The 15,178-nt window shown below is 40.0% G+C and overlaps 2 protein-coding genes across 6 annotated transcripts in view; both read right to left on the reverse strand.

Annotated features, from left to right (window-relative positions):
• clip1a (CAP-GLY domain containing linker protein 1a) overlaps window positions 1–6,631 on the reverse strand; it is a 30,261-nt gene extending 23,630 nt beyond the window's left edge. For 2 of the 4 annotated variants that reach the window (XM_072433739.1, XM_072433738.1), the window contains exons 1-2: window positions 6,507–6,630; window positions 246–485 (exon numbers count right to left, since the gene is read on the reverse strand). In XM_072433739.1, coding sequence (XP_072289840.1) covers window positions 246–333 — 88 coding nt within the window. In that variant the 5' untranslated portion in view covers window positions 334–485; window positions 6,507–6,630. Of the gene's footprint in view, window positions 1–245; window positions 486–6,506 lie in introns of all 4 variants that reach the window. The other 2 variants (XM_072433737.1, XM_072433740.1) reach the window with 2 other exon arrangements.
• Window positions 6,632–6,941: 310 nt separating this feature from the next.
• Window positions 6,942–15,157, reverse strand: zcchc8 (zinc finger, CCHC domain containing 8). 2 transcript variants are annotated; one of them, XM_072433742.1, is made up of 14 exons: window positions 14,912–15,157; window positions 14,771–14,800; window positions 14,613–14,687; window positions 13,908–13,998; window positions 13,334–13,411; window positions 13,123–13,226; window positions 12,960–13,025; window positions 12,330–12,390; window positions 11,370–11,503; window positions 11,160–11,302; window positions 10,974–11,083; window positions 10,804–10,890; window positions 9,858–9,975; window positions 6,942–8,220 (listed from the first exon to the last, which is right to left on the reverse strand). In XM_072433742.1, exons 1-14 carry the CDS (start codon window positions 15,097–15,099, stop codon window positions 7,421–7,423), a joined length of 2,085 nt encoding a protein of 694 aa, XP_072289843.1. In that variant the 5' UTR covers window positions 15,100–15,157; the 3' UTR covers window positions 6,942–7,420. The 2 variants fall into 2 exon arrangements, with proteins under 2 accessions (XP_072289843.1, XP_072289844.1); XM_072433743.1 differs by having other exon boundaries at window positions 14,771–14,810; window positions 14,922–15,131.
• Window positions 15,158–15,178: the final 21 nt, after the last annotated feature.

The raw sequence follows: 15,178 nt of genomic DNA on the forward strand, positions 1-15,178 counted from the left end.
CAGATCGAAATCGGAGCGAATCGGATGGAATCTAAGAAATCGGAAAAAAAACGATTTTGAAACGTAATTTCAAGAATCGAATCGATTCTTGAAATTTGAATCGAAACCCAGCTCTACTCAAAACTGCCACCAGTAGAGAGCATCAGACAACTAAAGTGGTCAAATGGCTCTACACAAAATATGTATCGAGATAATAAGAGCATTAAAAGGCACAGCTTTAGTTTAGTGGTCATTCATTCTTTTACCTGCAGAGGGAGCGGTCTTGGGCGCCCCTGCTCCTGGACGAGTGATCTTGCTGGGTGCTTTGATGCCGCTGGGTTTGGCTGTGCTCATGATTCTTCTGTGAAGGGCCTAAAGCCACAGAACTGGTGCGCAGACTGGGCCCAGGACATCCAAACTCACAGTGATGGACGGGCTCTTCTCCTCACTCAAGGTCCCATGTGCATGTGCGGACACGCAGAGGAGACGAGAGGAAAAGAAAACACCTGCAAAAAAAAAAGAAAGAAGGATCAAAATCAATTTAAACGATTTTTAACCTTCAATTGAAATGTCAGTGTAGATTTTACATGTCGAAGAGCAGTAACATCTGACAGTGCACAGAAATCAGAATTGCTCAACTATTACAAGTGTCCCATGCATTGCTGACACAAGCCTAAAGCCTGTGGCACTAAATCATGTGGCTTAAGAGTCACGTTTTTCCAGAAATAAATTGGATCATTTATCTGTGTTGAATGGTACTGGAGAAGAGAGGATTTAGTTGTGGTCCAAATGAGATTTATTCAGAATGTTTGCCTTTGTCTTAGTTTATGAATGATATTCTTAAAAGTCATAGTTTGCGTTATTTGTAAAAAAAAAACTAAAACCTTTGCAGTTTTTCTTACAGAATAAGACTTCACAGTGCTCCATGAGTTGGTTTTGTGTGTGTAGAACTTGGATCTGTTATGACAACAAGCTCAGTTAGCAAACCGTGCGTCATTGTAAGCCCTAAAAATACCCCGTCTAAGACCCTCGACGTGCAGCCTGCCCTGAACCTCCCCAGCCCATGATACTGTGTGTGACCTTGACAACAACCTGCACACTGCAACACTTGATCTCTCGTCCGGTGAATCGTTACAGAAATCATATTAAATCACTTGGGTCTGGCTGGCGGCTTTTCCCAAACAGGATTATGGAGACAAAGTAGATTATCATGTTTACGCTCCCCACAACCGACTGCTCACAGGGACAGCTGATCAAAAATGACTAAAACATCAGTAGGACTAATCTTTTTAATAGCATTTAAAAGGTGCACTATGTATCGTGGAGATGTAATTGCTTTGCATTAAACAGATTTACCTTTCCTTTCGGGTATCTTTAGTGCTCAAAAATACCTTGAAAAAACCTGTCATGAGGTGGTTGCCTTTCCATAGATCTGACTCGTGACTTGGCCTGTTTGATAAACTCTGCCAATTATTTTTTGGGCCAATATGTAGGGACATTTTTTTATAACTTTACCCCATATATATGATTTTAAATGACTACAAACTCTGTTACTGTGCACTGCTCTGCATAATAATAAGAAAGGAAATTATTTTAGACAACTACAACTAATCCATAATCCAAGTGCTCACGTCTTTGAACAGTTCCTTTCCTTTAAACAGTGGGCTGGAGACTTAAGTAACCTCACACCAGAGGAATTATCACGATATTCGTTTCACAAACTCTTGAGAATCCAAAAGGACAAACCTCAAACATGGCAATGCCGACAGACGGAATATGGACTATTTTAGCAGATTTATGGACTATTTTGTTAATTAATTGATTTATTTTATTGAGACACGGCTAATTCCCCATAAGGAATGAATGGAGCAGGAAGTGGAGCTCCAAATGTTTAAGTGTAAATGTGGCCCGTCACGATAAAGACTCTTCTTCTTTTTCTTCTTTGGTGTTTTATGGCGCCTGGTATCCAAGTGTTACATTACCGCCAGACTTTATTCCTTAGACTTTATTCTAGCTCATTCTGTTGTTGTTGTTGTTGTTGTTTTATGGCGGTTGGCATCCAAGTGTTGCATTACCGCCAGACTTTATTCCTCAGACTTTGTCGTAGTCCTCAGACTCTGTCGTAGTCCGTAAAAGAACTCCTTCCATTAGCAGGATTACTATTGCAACAACACATCATCAGTAGGGTAAAACTAATCTGTCTCACGTGGTTAGACCACGATAATGACTCTATTGTGACAGGTCTAAGTGTAAATAACAAACCATCTTTATTCATGAACCTTCAAAGCAGAATAGAATAAGAGAACCCAGAGGAGAATTCCTTCACATTGTGCAATATTAGAGTCGCTGTGGTAACCATGGCAACAAAAGGTTAGAGTGACTTTACAAAGCCTCCGTTACCGTTTACTTGCTTCATGCAGGTCATGGAGCAGCCTCAAATGAAACGAACATAAATCGATTTCCAGTAAAAGGGCGGCAATAATAAACACAACTTCTTCCCTCTTTTAGGACTTAAGAGTGATTGTTGTGCATCTTAAGCACAACTAATTCAAATCGAGTCACAACTTTTAGCCAGATTTTCAGTTGTGCTCGGTCTCTCAGTCAACACGCGCTGCTTCAGTCTCCCGTTATAATAGGATTTCAACATTATTAGGTTAATAATTGTGATTATTCAGATCACAATATAAGTAAGGACTAAAAAAATAATAATTGTGGCCATTCGAGAAGCAAAATTAAGTTTTTTAATTCCATCTATAGCCCCAAAATATATATCTAAATGCAAAGGGGTTTTTATTTGGTTGTTTTTGTCACATTAACTTTATTTCGTCTTTCACAAAGTTTGATTTTGTAAAGCTGGTCAAAAAGCTTACAAATAAATAATGTGTTAGACAAGAAAATTATAGATTTCATCGTTGCCGTCTCATTCTCAGTAATCGTGAATAATCATTAAATTGTGTTTTTTTCTCCCCCTCACAATAGTCGTAACAGCAAATAAATACTTTTGCTAATCTTAATTGTGGCATGGCACAAATGCAATCCCAAATTATGTAATCAGAATATAACAAAAGCTGAGAATCACATGAATTCTTTAAGATAATAATCAGTAATTATCAAATCTGAAGTGAATGCACAAATTCTCTTCAATGTATACTATATGTCAAGCGTTACAGCATCCTTGAAAAATAGAACTTGACAAATTGGAAACAATAGTATTTTTGCTTCTGAAATACTCCACAGAAAGTAGCCAAATTACCTGGAGGCCTACAACAAAAGCTCTTCACGATTCACAAACTTGGCCATCGTCTGACTCTGCACCCACACCGACTGTTGGTGGAGGTGGTGGTGGTGGGTGACCTAGTTTACGCACCCCACTTTAGGCTCAGAATGATTCTGATTAGTGCCTTTGGTGAAGCTGGGAGGCCGGGGCAAGTAGGCAGTCTACACAGTCTACAAAGTCTGAATGTAAGTGCAGAGGAGGAGACGCCAGTGTGGACCAAACAGAGCCTTAACGATGACCTACTACTCGACTCTTGTACGTATACAGTAGCAGTAAAAGCCTGGAGACACAATTAGTCCCAGCACCGTCTCCAGCCCTGCCAGGAGCATCAGCACGGGGCAACTTCTGAAGAGGCAGCCATCTGAAAATGATCCACTTAGGCTGGACGCTTTCCCACTGAAATCGGCCAAGTCTTTTGCCAATATCTCTTACTCTAATCATCTGTGCTTCGGAACAAAGCCAAACGTCCATGTTCGGCAGCAAAAACACCATTCTGAATGAAAACTTAATGCCTATATTAAGCTTTTTGATATGTAAAAGCACAAATATAAAATAGAACCACGTGAAACAGCATGAGATATTGTTTTGCCCCATACTTATCAAATCACAAATGTTGATTCAATTTTATTTCAAGTTGCTGGTCGACTAAAGTCATGCCCTGCTGATCGCTTAGTCCACTAAAACTGCACTCTCAGGATTTTTACCACACTATTTATACTGAAAAGTACAAGCGAACAGTGTATTTATGAGTAAAAGGCAGTTATTCCTCATAGTTACGCAGTGTGGCTGTCAATCAGAACACCAACCAGAGTCACAAAGTTACACTATGTGACAGATAAAAAGAGAAAGTAGGGTGAAGTGCACGCCCAAGGACAAACCAGCATAATGCGCTCACTGTATAATGAGCATGTGGAAGTTTGTTTTGATCTGTAGGCTGCCTTTGCACAAGGCAAGGGTGGCAGGAGTAGTGGGGTTAGGTGAATATTCAAGCACCAAAAGGTGGCCAGTTCAAATGGGTTACGGGTTGCAACTCTGTAATCGTAATTTCACTGGATCTGGTGATTAGGGACGAGACGATTCCCGCAAGACAAGACGAGACATGAGATAAAGGAGATTTTGACACAATTTATCATAAGTAAAAAGGGTGGATCAGTTCAGAGTTTGACTTAATTATTTTAACCTTTTTAATACAAATTTCACAAGATCATTTTACATGTGCACAGAATCTTGTATCAATTTTATCTTCAAAGATCCTGTGGCAGATCTAGTCCCCTCCCTACTGATGATAAAAGGTCACATTTATATAGCGCTTTTCTACCGTCAAGGTACTCAAATCGCTTTACATCAAGGAACCAGTCACCCATTCACACACACATTCACACCCCAGATGTTCGCAGACACTGGGGGGCGAGTTGGGTTAAGTGTCTTGCCCAAGGACACAACGGCAGTATTCACATGAGGCAGCTGCGATCGCACCGGGGAGTCAAACCGCCGACCTTTGGATCAGAAGACGAGCACTCTACCACTGAGCTACTGCCCCCCCATGATGTCAACACTACTTTTGCCATTTGATTAAAGTTTACATGAATGTGTTGTGCGTATGTTCCTCAGCCCTGACAGTGTCTGCTCTCCCAGTCCACGCTGAGGTGGACACTGGGCCTTCCTCTGCACGGAAACATCTGCTCTTATGCTTATGTCAGCAAGCCAACAACACACTCCAGGTGTGGGGGAATGGGGAAGCACAGCTAAAAAGAAGAATATAAACACCTTTAAATGGATCAGAAGAACTTATGAGGCAACAGCATATTCATTTGGCTAATGCTGAATGATATTCTTCTGTGTGAAAACAGGATAAGACAACAATAGTCAGTCATTCTCAACAAAAAAGAACAATATGACACCACATAGGCTTGTCACAATCACATTCTGAAGGGCAATATGTTGCAAATTAAAATATTATGATAAAAGATCACATTGAAACTACTTTATGCAACTGAAAACTACGGCAGGAGAATCCCGGAGAAATGCTCAGATGAATGTATCTGCACCACAACACACTTTACAACACTGCATCACCTGCTCTGACAGGCCAGCGCTTAGAAAATAGGGGGATTGTGGTTTGAATCCAACATTAAACTGTTCTGAACTAAAGGTTGATCACAAATTATACTGAAACTGTTAAAAAGTAACTAGTACCTTGAATCGTTATCTTCTTAATCTTGTTTACTCAAGTACAATTGTTCTGTCAAGTAGTATGTCAATAAAGTCAGTATTGTGACAGGCCTATCTCCATTAATTCGTCAATAAGGAATGGATTTAGTTTAAAATGGATGAGAATATGAATCTCTGTATCGATATGCATATTGTCAATCATAATAAATTGCCGGTTCAATATTTTGAAAAGCTCTGATCACCAATTATTTATTGAAATGGAAAATAGCTAGATAGAAAGTTGCTCAGTTGATTGTTTCGTGGTGGATTTACTAAATCAGTCAAACTGTTTGAATGGGAGAAAAAATAAGACCCATCGATTTAGATTTAGGCTTTAAGATTTTTCTTATCCTAATCAAGCCAGACACGTCAATCATAATGAAATGCACTACAAATGTGAGAATCAATATTTGTGCTTCTACATTCCACGTCCACGCAGTACAACACCGACGCACCCGAGCCACGACACCTCCCGGCGGGCTGCGCACTGAAGGCTGTCGCTCGCTGAGGTGGCACGTCTGTTCTGTTCGGAGCTCCACCTAAAAATACAGTAATGTGGCTCTTAAGCGGTTTATTATTATTACCACACATTTACGACACGGCTCCCGCTTCACGCGCGCTCCAACATCAGTGGAACGTTCACTCACGGAAAAATTGGCGACAGCGGCAAAATTCCTCAAGTCCAAAAGTCTCCGCCGCAATGACACCTCTGCTCCGGGAGCTGCTCCAAGTTGACAGCTAACAGACACGTCAACGGCGGGGGAAGAAGGCGCTTGGTCCGCGGGGGGAGGCTCCACTCAGCACCGCGGCAGCCGCCCATCAGCTCGAGTGGAACTGAAATGAGCCCACCTTAATCCCGGGATGAATTGCCAAGTAACGTTAGCAGCCCCAGGCCCGAGAACAGTGGCGCTAACGCTAGCTAGCTAAAGTAACACCTCAAGTCATGGCCAGTCTTCCAGTACAAGTTTCATACGGACGCCAGTGGACGTTGGGCCTCGGACGCAGAGGATATTTGGAAAGCCCGCGAATACATACTAACCTGGTGTGTGTCGGTGCTGCCTAAATCCTCGCCGTAGACGAATATACAGCCTCCGAGTGAGTGAGGAGAGACGGCACGTCCAGTCCCGAGCTCCTCTGCTCGGCTCTGCTCAGCAGCGCCGCAGCCCGAGACCTGACCGCCGCCAAAGATCATGAGCGTGGCGAGATGGATCACTTCCTAGGCACAGGCTAGGTGCTCTTGTTTGAAAATGTTGCTGTATGACTTTTGCATGATTAAAACATTAAAATGTATCTAAATACAGCAAATAAAAGTTCCTGAATATATACATTCCAAATTCCAGAATGGAGGCGCCAAGAGGCAAAAGTGAAAGGAATGGGAACATAATGTGATTTCCATGGAATACTTAACCACAGAATATCATGGTGGTGTATGCAAAAATATTATGATTGACACTTAAAATAATTTTAGAGAACATCCAAGTAAGAAAAAATTTAATGAAATCTGTATCAAAACAAATTACAAAACAATTGACACTTAAGTTAAATCAACCAATGACAAACTGTTTAAAACTTGGAACATCAGCTTAAACTTGGCTTCATTTTGTCAGGGGTGTCCAAACCTTTTTCACCAAGTGACGCATTTTTAAATTCATAAGGAGCAGAGGGTAGAGGGTAACAGTGTCAAATGACAAGTAAATAATTTGATATTTAGCTTGATAGTTTCGATGAGACTTGGAACATTAATAATAGGTTGGTATAAAATCAAAATGCATGATATTTTTTCAATTTTACAGTAAAAAGGTAATTTTTTTGTTGTTTGGGCCAACATAATTTGGTCTGAGGGACGAATTTGACCCCCGGGCCGTAGTTTGGACATGCCTGGCCGTATGTGAATTTTCAACTTTTGACAAACAAAAATGCAGTGTAGGAATTGTTAAACTTTAAAGATGTCCATTATTTTTTCTTATTGGACAAACATTGAGGTGAACTTTTGAATAAATCTCTAATCTTAAGGTATGTTCCTGTAGCCTCTGCCACTTCTGTGTACTCTGGAGTTTCCTCAAATGGGACAATCCCAGCTGCAAAATTACTTCTGTGCGGAATTGGCACGTTTTTTTCCACATCATCGTCTTCTCCCTCTGGAATTAGCGGCGTGTCATCTTGAATATTCAGTGGGCTGTCTGGCCTGTCGTCATACATTTTAGCTAGCATGTACTTTTGAAACGTCGTGCACTCGGGGCTTTGGGGCGTGTCTTCTTGAGATCTGATTGGCCCTGGACTCTGTGCGGGCGTGTCATTTAGCGATTTGACTGGCCCAGGGGCGTCGCCATTTTGACTTGCATCTTCGACGTCATCCAACTCGGCGTCCACTTGAGCCGAGGAGCAGACGCTGGGCGAACTTGGCGCCGGCGTACCTATGGCGGGGGTCTCGCAGTCGCTGTTGGTGGCGGTGTCTGCGTTTTCCAGGGCGGCCCAGATCAGTCTCTGTTGCTCCTCCAGTTCCTCCAGACTGAGCTCGTCCGCAGTGCCCTCCTGGTCCAGCGTCACAAAGTTCTGTCCTCGCTGACCCGGAGAGCCGTTGGTGGGCGTGGGGGGCGGTGTGCCCTTGGGGAGAGGCGGGGGTGTCGGGGTTGCGGGGGGAGTGCCTTGCGGTACGGGCGGGGGAGAGTTGAAGCATGTAGACCCAGGAGGAGGTGGAGCCTGGAACTGGAAGTCTCTCGAGCCGTGGTCCGGGTTGTAAGGTGTTCCTGGGTCTGTGGGACAAAATACTTTATTATGTTGTTTCGGTTATATTGTTTAACGCATTATGGATTACTCCTTTGGACATAACTATGGAAACTTAGACTTTGGTATTGGTATAGGTGAAAACAGGAATTTTCTGACCCTCCGTTGCAGGACAATAAGAACTACTCAAACTTTGAGTTAACGATTTATGAGGAAACACTGTTGTAAACAAGTTTAAAAGTTCATTCTTATTGAATTTGCAGAATATGTCCTTTAACTTACAAGAAACCAATACCAAATCTAAGATAACCCAACATTATTCTTGTAAATTGGGTAAAATAGTATATTAAAAAGGAAGTACTTAGCGACAAAATTAGACTACTGCTTGTTGTCTGCCTCTAGTAGTTTATCTACCACAAACCAAAAGAAAGATATGCAAGCGTCGCCGGGATTGACTGAGAGATTGGGTCCGTCCCGGTCTCATTTTGCCATATGGAAAACGACAGTCCTAAATCTGTGCATTCACCCAAAAATGCATACATGCAATAATGTGCCAAAGGGATTCTCAGAACTAGGAACAAGTTTAAATATGCCTTAAAATGCAGGACTACTCAGACTTGTCTAATTGTACAAAACATGAGGGAACAACAATAAAACCTCGTTCGATCTCAGCAAAAAGACATTTTGTAATTCCAAGTTTGTGGCGTTGTGTAAATAAGAAACTTCTTTCAGTTTTTGTCAGCTTTCTCTGTATTTATTTGGGTTCTCTGTGTTTAACCTCTCTTTATGTAATGCATTAGGTTTGGCTGATGGGTCTGTTGGTGGAAATGAGCTGTGGACCTGATCAGAAGCTCCTCTCGGCCGAGGTGAGAAGGAGCTGATCTGTGCAGAAGATGCTGCTGCAGCATGTTCTGACCATAACAATTGTTTGGCAAGAAACATGCAATATTTTACTAGAATGTGTTCCTTATATTTCTATTTGGATCAGTTGTTTGGATGTATGAAGTTATAGATCATAATGGATTCATAAATAAGTGCTTTGTGGATAAACATGAAATTTCATACATTTTCTTATCCAGAGTAAAAACATTCAAAAATGTATCGGGATACGTATCTTAATAAAGGAATTGTATCGGAATATACAAGTATCGAGATGCGTATCGTATCGTGACCCCTGTATCGGGTTACGTGTCGTATCGCGAGGATCTTGGCAATACCCAGCCCTAGTTACGGCTCAGTTACGACTTTCGGTCTGTCCTGATCCTCTCCAACGAGAAACAGACGAAATGTGGCTAATGATATAACAGAATGGTATATAATAAAAGCACAAAAAAGTAAAGTCAGTCTATCAAACGTCCAGCAGCTTCATTTGGACCAGTCCAGACAGTGAAATAGAAACACTGTAATTGTGATAAGAGTATACTTGGACCAGGTGCTGTCAGTCTGAATTTGAATGAAGTCTGGGGGCGTAATTAAAGGCTCTGCCACCCGAGGACCAATAAGTGGAAGAATATGAGCGAAAGAGACACATTTCTATTGAGAGGAGCGGAAGGCTGACTTTGTGGAGGTGGCTGCTACAATGAACATGAGTCACTTGTCATTGAAGGACAGATTATGGTGAAGATGAAACATGTTTTTGAATGTAAACTGTGAGAAGAACAGTTACCTGACTCGACCTCCATGTCCGAGCTCAAGTTCAAGCTCTTGTCAGGACTAGACCTGTTCTTCTTCCTATTATGGGGAGACGACTCCGATTCATGTCTTCTCTTGTTGCAAGAACTAGGCTGTGAAGGAAAAATGTTTACACATGTCACTTATTGGAACAGTCAGTTCAGTAGATGGCTAGTCAAACGATATTTATTGTACACTGATAGTATAATATATTGTTCAAATAAATAAATGTTGAGATATGTTGACTGAAGACAGAGAATATTTACAAATGAAGTGTATTATTAATGAAAATCTGAAAGTTTATTTTCATTTGACATTTTGATTTCTTAATGCCACTGCATCCTTTTTTTGTCCTGGTTGCAGTTTAGGTCCAGTGCTGTGTGTCTGTAAGGAAGTATTAGATTATGTTCTGCAATAATGTCCCTGGGTTATTTAAAATAGTTTTTGTGATTGAATTCTCAGCCATTGCATTTTAAAATCAAAGGGTGAACCAGTACTTTTTAAAACACTAGTGACTAGTCTCCAATAATACACATTCTTAGATTTAAAAATAAATTTAAAAAGGAAGGCTAGCAATATGAAAAAATAAATGTATAACAATTTTTCCTCCTATAAATCAATCTCTATTTTGTAGTCAACAAAGTTACTTTTAAAAAACATTATTGTAGTCTAAGACAGACTTTTAATCATTTGCATTTAACAAAAAATATAAGACCATTGTCTTGCTCCAAGGTCTAAGCTCTAAACCACATGTTTTACTGACATTTACATTAAAAAGACTCAATTATAAATAACTGAATCTCCATTTTGATAAACATTTGATTAATTGCCCAGCCTAATAAAAAGTACAGTAAAAACTCTTGAAATTGTATGTATCCACAACATCTCGTCTTACTTTGTCTTGATAACAGCAAACACACCAAATCTTTGAGCGTTATTACCTTTGGAAAGTTACTGGACAGGTAAACTGCATAGTTTTGCTTCATGTGATTGTTCTGCATTGGGACAGAGCCGTACTGCATGAAATCCTGCCAGTCAAAAGGTAACAGACACTGTGAGAACAACCCTTTCAAACAGTTTCTGAGTTCAAATAGCAGAAAAGCCAACATACATCTTTCATTTTGGGAGGCATGGCTATGTTGAATCCAGGGAAATCGACCAGCTTTGACACGTCATATGAGACTTTGAGCGGGTCCTCTGTCGAACTCCCGTCGTTTGAAACTGAACAAGGTTTAATCACTCATTAAAAAGAACTTGACCATTCATTTGAAACATTTGTGCCAATAGCTAAACATACCATTCCCATCGTATAAAGCTAGTCCGGAGTTTTCCATCTCCGCCTCCTTAAGCCAGCCTGGAGGATAACCCAGCTGCCTCATGCGATAGATTAACGGAGGCAGCGTGCAGTTGTCGATTCCCAGGGCAGACAGCAGCTCATCACTGTAGAACGCATCATATAGCTAAAAATGCTACTTGACATTGTGTCGAACGTAGTGTAAACCCTTACCTCATGATTCCGGGCTTGTATTTGGAGAAGCGCTCCTCCACCTCGTCGGCGTGGTAGCGGTTACTCTGCATGGTCGGGTTGCTGTTCTGATTGAACTCCTTTCTTCTCTCGTTTATTGCTGCCATATCTTTCGGCTACCCAAAAGTACAATCCAAAAACAGATTAGCAAATCTGATGGTACTTAATTACTTAGTCTTAATTATTTGTTACAGTTTATTTATTATGTACATATCATGCCATTCAGTATTCAGTGTTTCTGTTGTTTCTGCTGCACCAAATCCCCAGGACAAGTTCCTATGTCTGTGAATTTTGTTCATGACAAATGGCAATAAACCCGATTCTGATTCTGTCTTCAAACTTACAAAGAGAAACCAAAAAGCATGACTTGAGTAACAATCCTTCTTTTAAAGACGGGAAGAATAGTTTGAGTTTATGCTAAATGAGCAAAGACGCAGTATATGAGATTGGTTGAAAGGAGAATTGCCAAACACCAGGATGTAGGTTCGATCCATTATTCTTTCGATTTGAAAGATGTTTTAATGATAGAATTGTGTTCAGTGTTCACATTAACATTAAAGAGAAGACAGAAATCTGAACGGATTAACTAATCCAAGACCATTTAAATTGAGATATATCTTGTAGTGTTGAACATTAGTAACATTTTAAACTTGATAGACACAAAAAACATTTTAGGCAAAAGAAAAATGTTCAACAGAAAATTACCATAATCTTTTTGTGTTGACATTTTATGTATATGTGCATAAATATTGCAATACATAACAATACATATTTGTTAATTAATGTGGGATCAAAATCGACATCGAGCAAAGCGCATTCAAGGTTTTTAATTTTCTTATTGAAATAACACAAATATGCACTACCATAAAGGTACAAGTATCTTTTTGATAAGCATATATATATATATATACACAAATTGAAAGATTACAAATCAGGAATTACCTTAGGACAGTCTCTCAGCTGATGTCCAGCAGTGCCACAATTGAAACACATGGACTTGGGTCTAAATAGAAGATGTACAGTGGAGACATTATGTGAAGAATAATGCTTAGGTCCAAAGAAAACAATCATAAAGCAGGTTACGACTGGCTCGACAGACTGGTTTGATTTAGAGCACGTTGGCATTGTACTGTTAATGGCAGACTGCGTCTCCATTGCCTCTGATCTGGCAATCACAATTCACATGATACGATTTATTGCAATTTCTCTTTGGCATTTCACTAAATTAAAACTCATATTTTCTCTGCTTTGATGGGTCAACATAAAAGACACAGCTAGACACTCTCTGGTATTGATACTGAAGGATTTTAAGTGAAAGTACTAAATTAATCAATATTGATTGCTGTTGCTAACGTGCTCTTGCTTTGTTTTGCTAAGCATGTTGGCTTAACATAAATTGGCATCACTAGAAATCGTTCTGGGAGTCAAAAGCGAGGCTGACTGTATTAGAAGCCCACGTTGGATCACTTAATTAGACTGGTACGATTCACGTTAGACAGAGGAGAAACATTCAGACCCCACAAATCCACTCCAAAGTGAAACAGTGTGGCAATAAGATCAGCTAAATCTCACCTTTTGTCTTTCATTTCTAGATCTTGTCCGGCTGTGCCAATGACTTGGTTGAAAACTTGCTGGTAACTTTTTGGTTAAATTCAGGAAGTTATTAACACGTTAGTTACATTTTAAGTATTTAGTAAATATTGAAATTGTCAGTTGATGTCCATGTTAAAGATACACTGGCACCTCCCATCCTTCTGTCATTTGAGGGTTTTCATTCAGAAGAGGCTGTCCAAGTTTGTCCACACTAAATGTAGTAAAATGTTGAACACTTCCAACAATCTATGAAATGAAATAAAGAATAATACATAGGTTTACAATGAAACATGTCTTTCACCCTAAATAAGAGTTAAATTGAGTGTATATATATAACCAAAAATAGAGCTTACTTTGAAGGACTCTGATGTAGTTTTTACATTGGTAGAATCTGCCTCGTGTGGATCCTCCTCCAAAGCAAAGGCAGAAGGCTGTACAAAAAAAATGTGTTTTATTTGAAACACACAAATAAAAATAGTTGGAAAAAATACCCCACAAAGATAAAAGTTCTCTGTGGTAGATATTGAAAGACATTTATCTTTTTTGAACCCAGTAGCATGAAGAGGGTGCAGCACAAAAGATGAAATTGTATTCTGGATAAGTTTGTTGCCATTTCAAATCATATAACTTCAAAATCAGCCCTACATGTTGGTCCGAATGAATTGGTGACTGGTTGCTCTGGTTTCCAAACAGTCAGTATTTGCATTGGGCATAAAAAACAAAACATACTGGTCAACAGTCCGATCCCGCACACAGGATACTGGAGAGAGTGAGAATGAATTGTGTCGAACAGAAAGTTGTTGATTGTTGCTGCTTTGACAGTGAAGCATCAAACAAAAGTGATAAATGTCAAACCGTATTAGCTTAAAAGACCCCCATCTTAAATGTGTGTTGCATCCCTTCTTGTTTATGTGCAAGAAAACACACCTGAGCTTTGAGATGGTAGGGGGAGTGCACACTTTTCTGATTTTTCAATATGATGCTGCAGATGGCATCTTCAATTTCTTGACGACATTTCCTATAAAAGATGGATAATTAGAACATATATAAACTCGTACAAACTAAATAAGTACTCTTTAGCCACTGCTTCCCCTCCATACTGTTGCTTTAATTTAGTAAATATAAATATAACTAGATGCTGAGCAAGGGCAAGAAGGCATTGTGTACAAGTACAAGAACTAAAAGTACTAGAACTACTTGTAGCTCTAGAACTACTACAAGTTCTAGAACTACTACAGTTCTAGAACTACTACAAGTTCTACAACAAGTTCTGAATAAAATTTGTAATGTAACATGTGTATGCACTTGTGTCCTTAATACAGATTACATGAAATGAATGAAATCATAGATTTAATACCCATATTTTAAAGAATGCAGCAAAAAGTCGTTATAATTTGTTACACCAATGCACTTGCCTAAATTCAAATATGACCCTTGGAGGAAAAATAATTGCCCACCCTCAAGTACAACTACAGTAGGTGGCGGTAAATGCATCTTTTCAGTTGGCTGCCAATCGCCATTAAAACAAACACAACAACAACAACAATTCCAAGCAAAGCAGAAAAGCAGGTGGGAGATCCTCAACTAGTAAATGTACATAGTTCACGTGTAGCTAAGCATGAATAGACTTACTTTGAGATCATATTGTTGGCATAAAGGATTTGCAGTATAGGTCCGTCCATGTTGACATCGTTCACTGTTATACCACTAACAAAACAATCAGGTGAAAATGAAAACACTTTGTATTTATTTCCTCGTACTATCCAATAGTTTAAATAAAAATAAGATACCTGGGGCGCAGCAAGATATTCAGATTCCTTCTCAATCCTTTATGTGATAATCATATTAAAGAAAAAAACATACAACAGAAGCTTGTTTTGTTTTTGAAAGACATGCTAACCATCGTATTGGCTAACTAGCGCTGCGTCCACAACCAAAGGATATTTTCCTCTGTAAGTTTCTGAATAAGGGCATCCGACTCCTCCAGCCTGTTCTGGAGTATCCCGAGCTCGCTCTGCTCCTCATCCTCTTCGGTGAATCGAATGTGAGTGCTGACAGAAGGCGAAGATTCATCCAACTGCGCGAAAAGCTCTCTATCGCCGAAATCCACCTCCGCCATTTTCCCCCGTACTGTGAGCGGTGGCGCATGCGCAAGACCAGCGACGTCACAGGTCAAACTCTTTTTCTCCGCGCTGATT

The sequence above is a fragment of the Eucyclogobius newberryi genome, unplaced genomic scaffold, assembly GCF_026437365.1.
Source record: "Eucyclogobius newberryi isolate DKJ021-1_F unplaced genomic scaffold, fEucNew1.0.hap1 SCAF_6, whole genome shotgun sequence".
In the NCBI taxonomy this organism is placed as follows: Eukaryota; Metazoa; Chordata; class Actinopteri; order Gobiiformes; family Gobiidae; genus Eucyclogobius; species Eucyclogobius newberryi.

Coding starts and splice junctions, on each gene's coding strand:
- zcchc8 (XM_072433742.1), bottom strand. CDS start 15,099: ATGGCGGAGGTGGATTTCGGCGATAGAGAGCTTTTCGCGCAGTTGGAT. Junction 10,891..10,973: donor TGCCTCCCAAAATGAAAGAT/GTATGTTGGCTT, acceptor TTTGACTGGCAG/GATTTCATGCAGTACGGCTC. Junction 8,221..9,857: donor GGACATGGAGGTCGAGTCAG/GTAACTGTTCTT, acceptor TTTGTCCCACAG/ACCCAGGAACACCTTACAAC.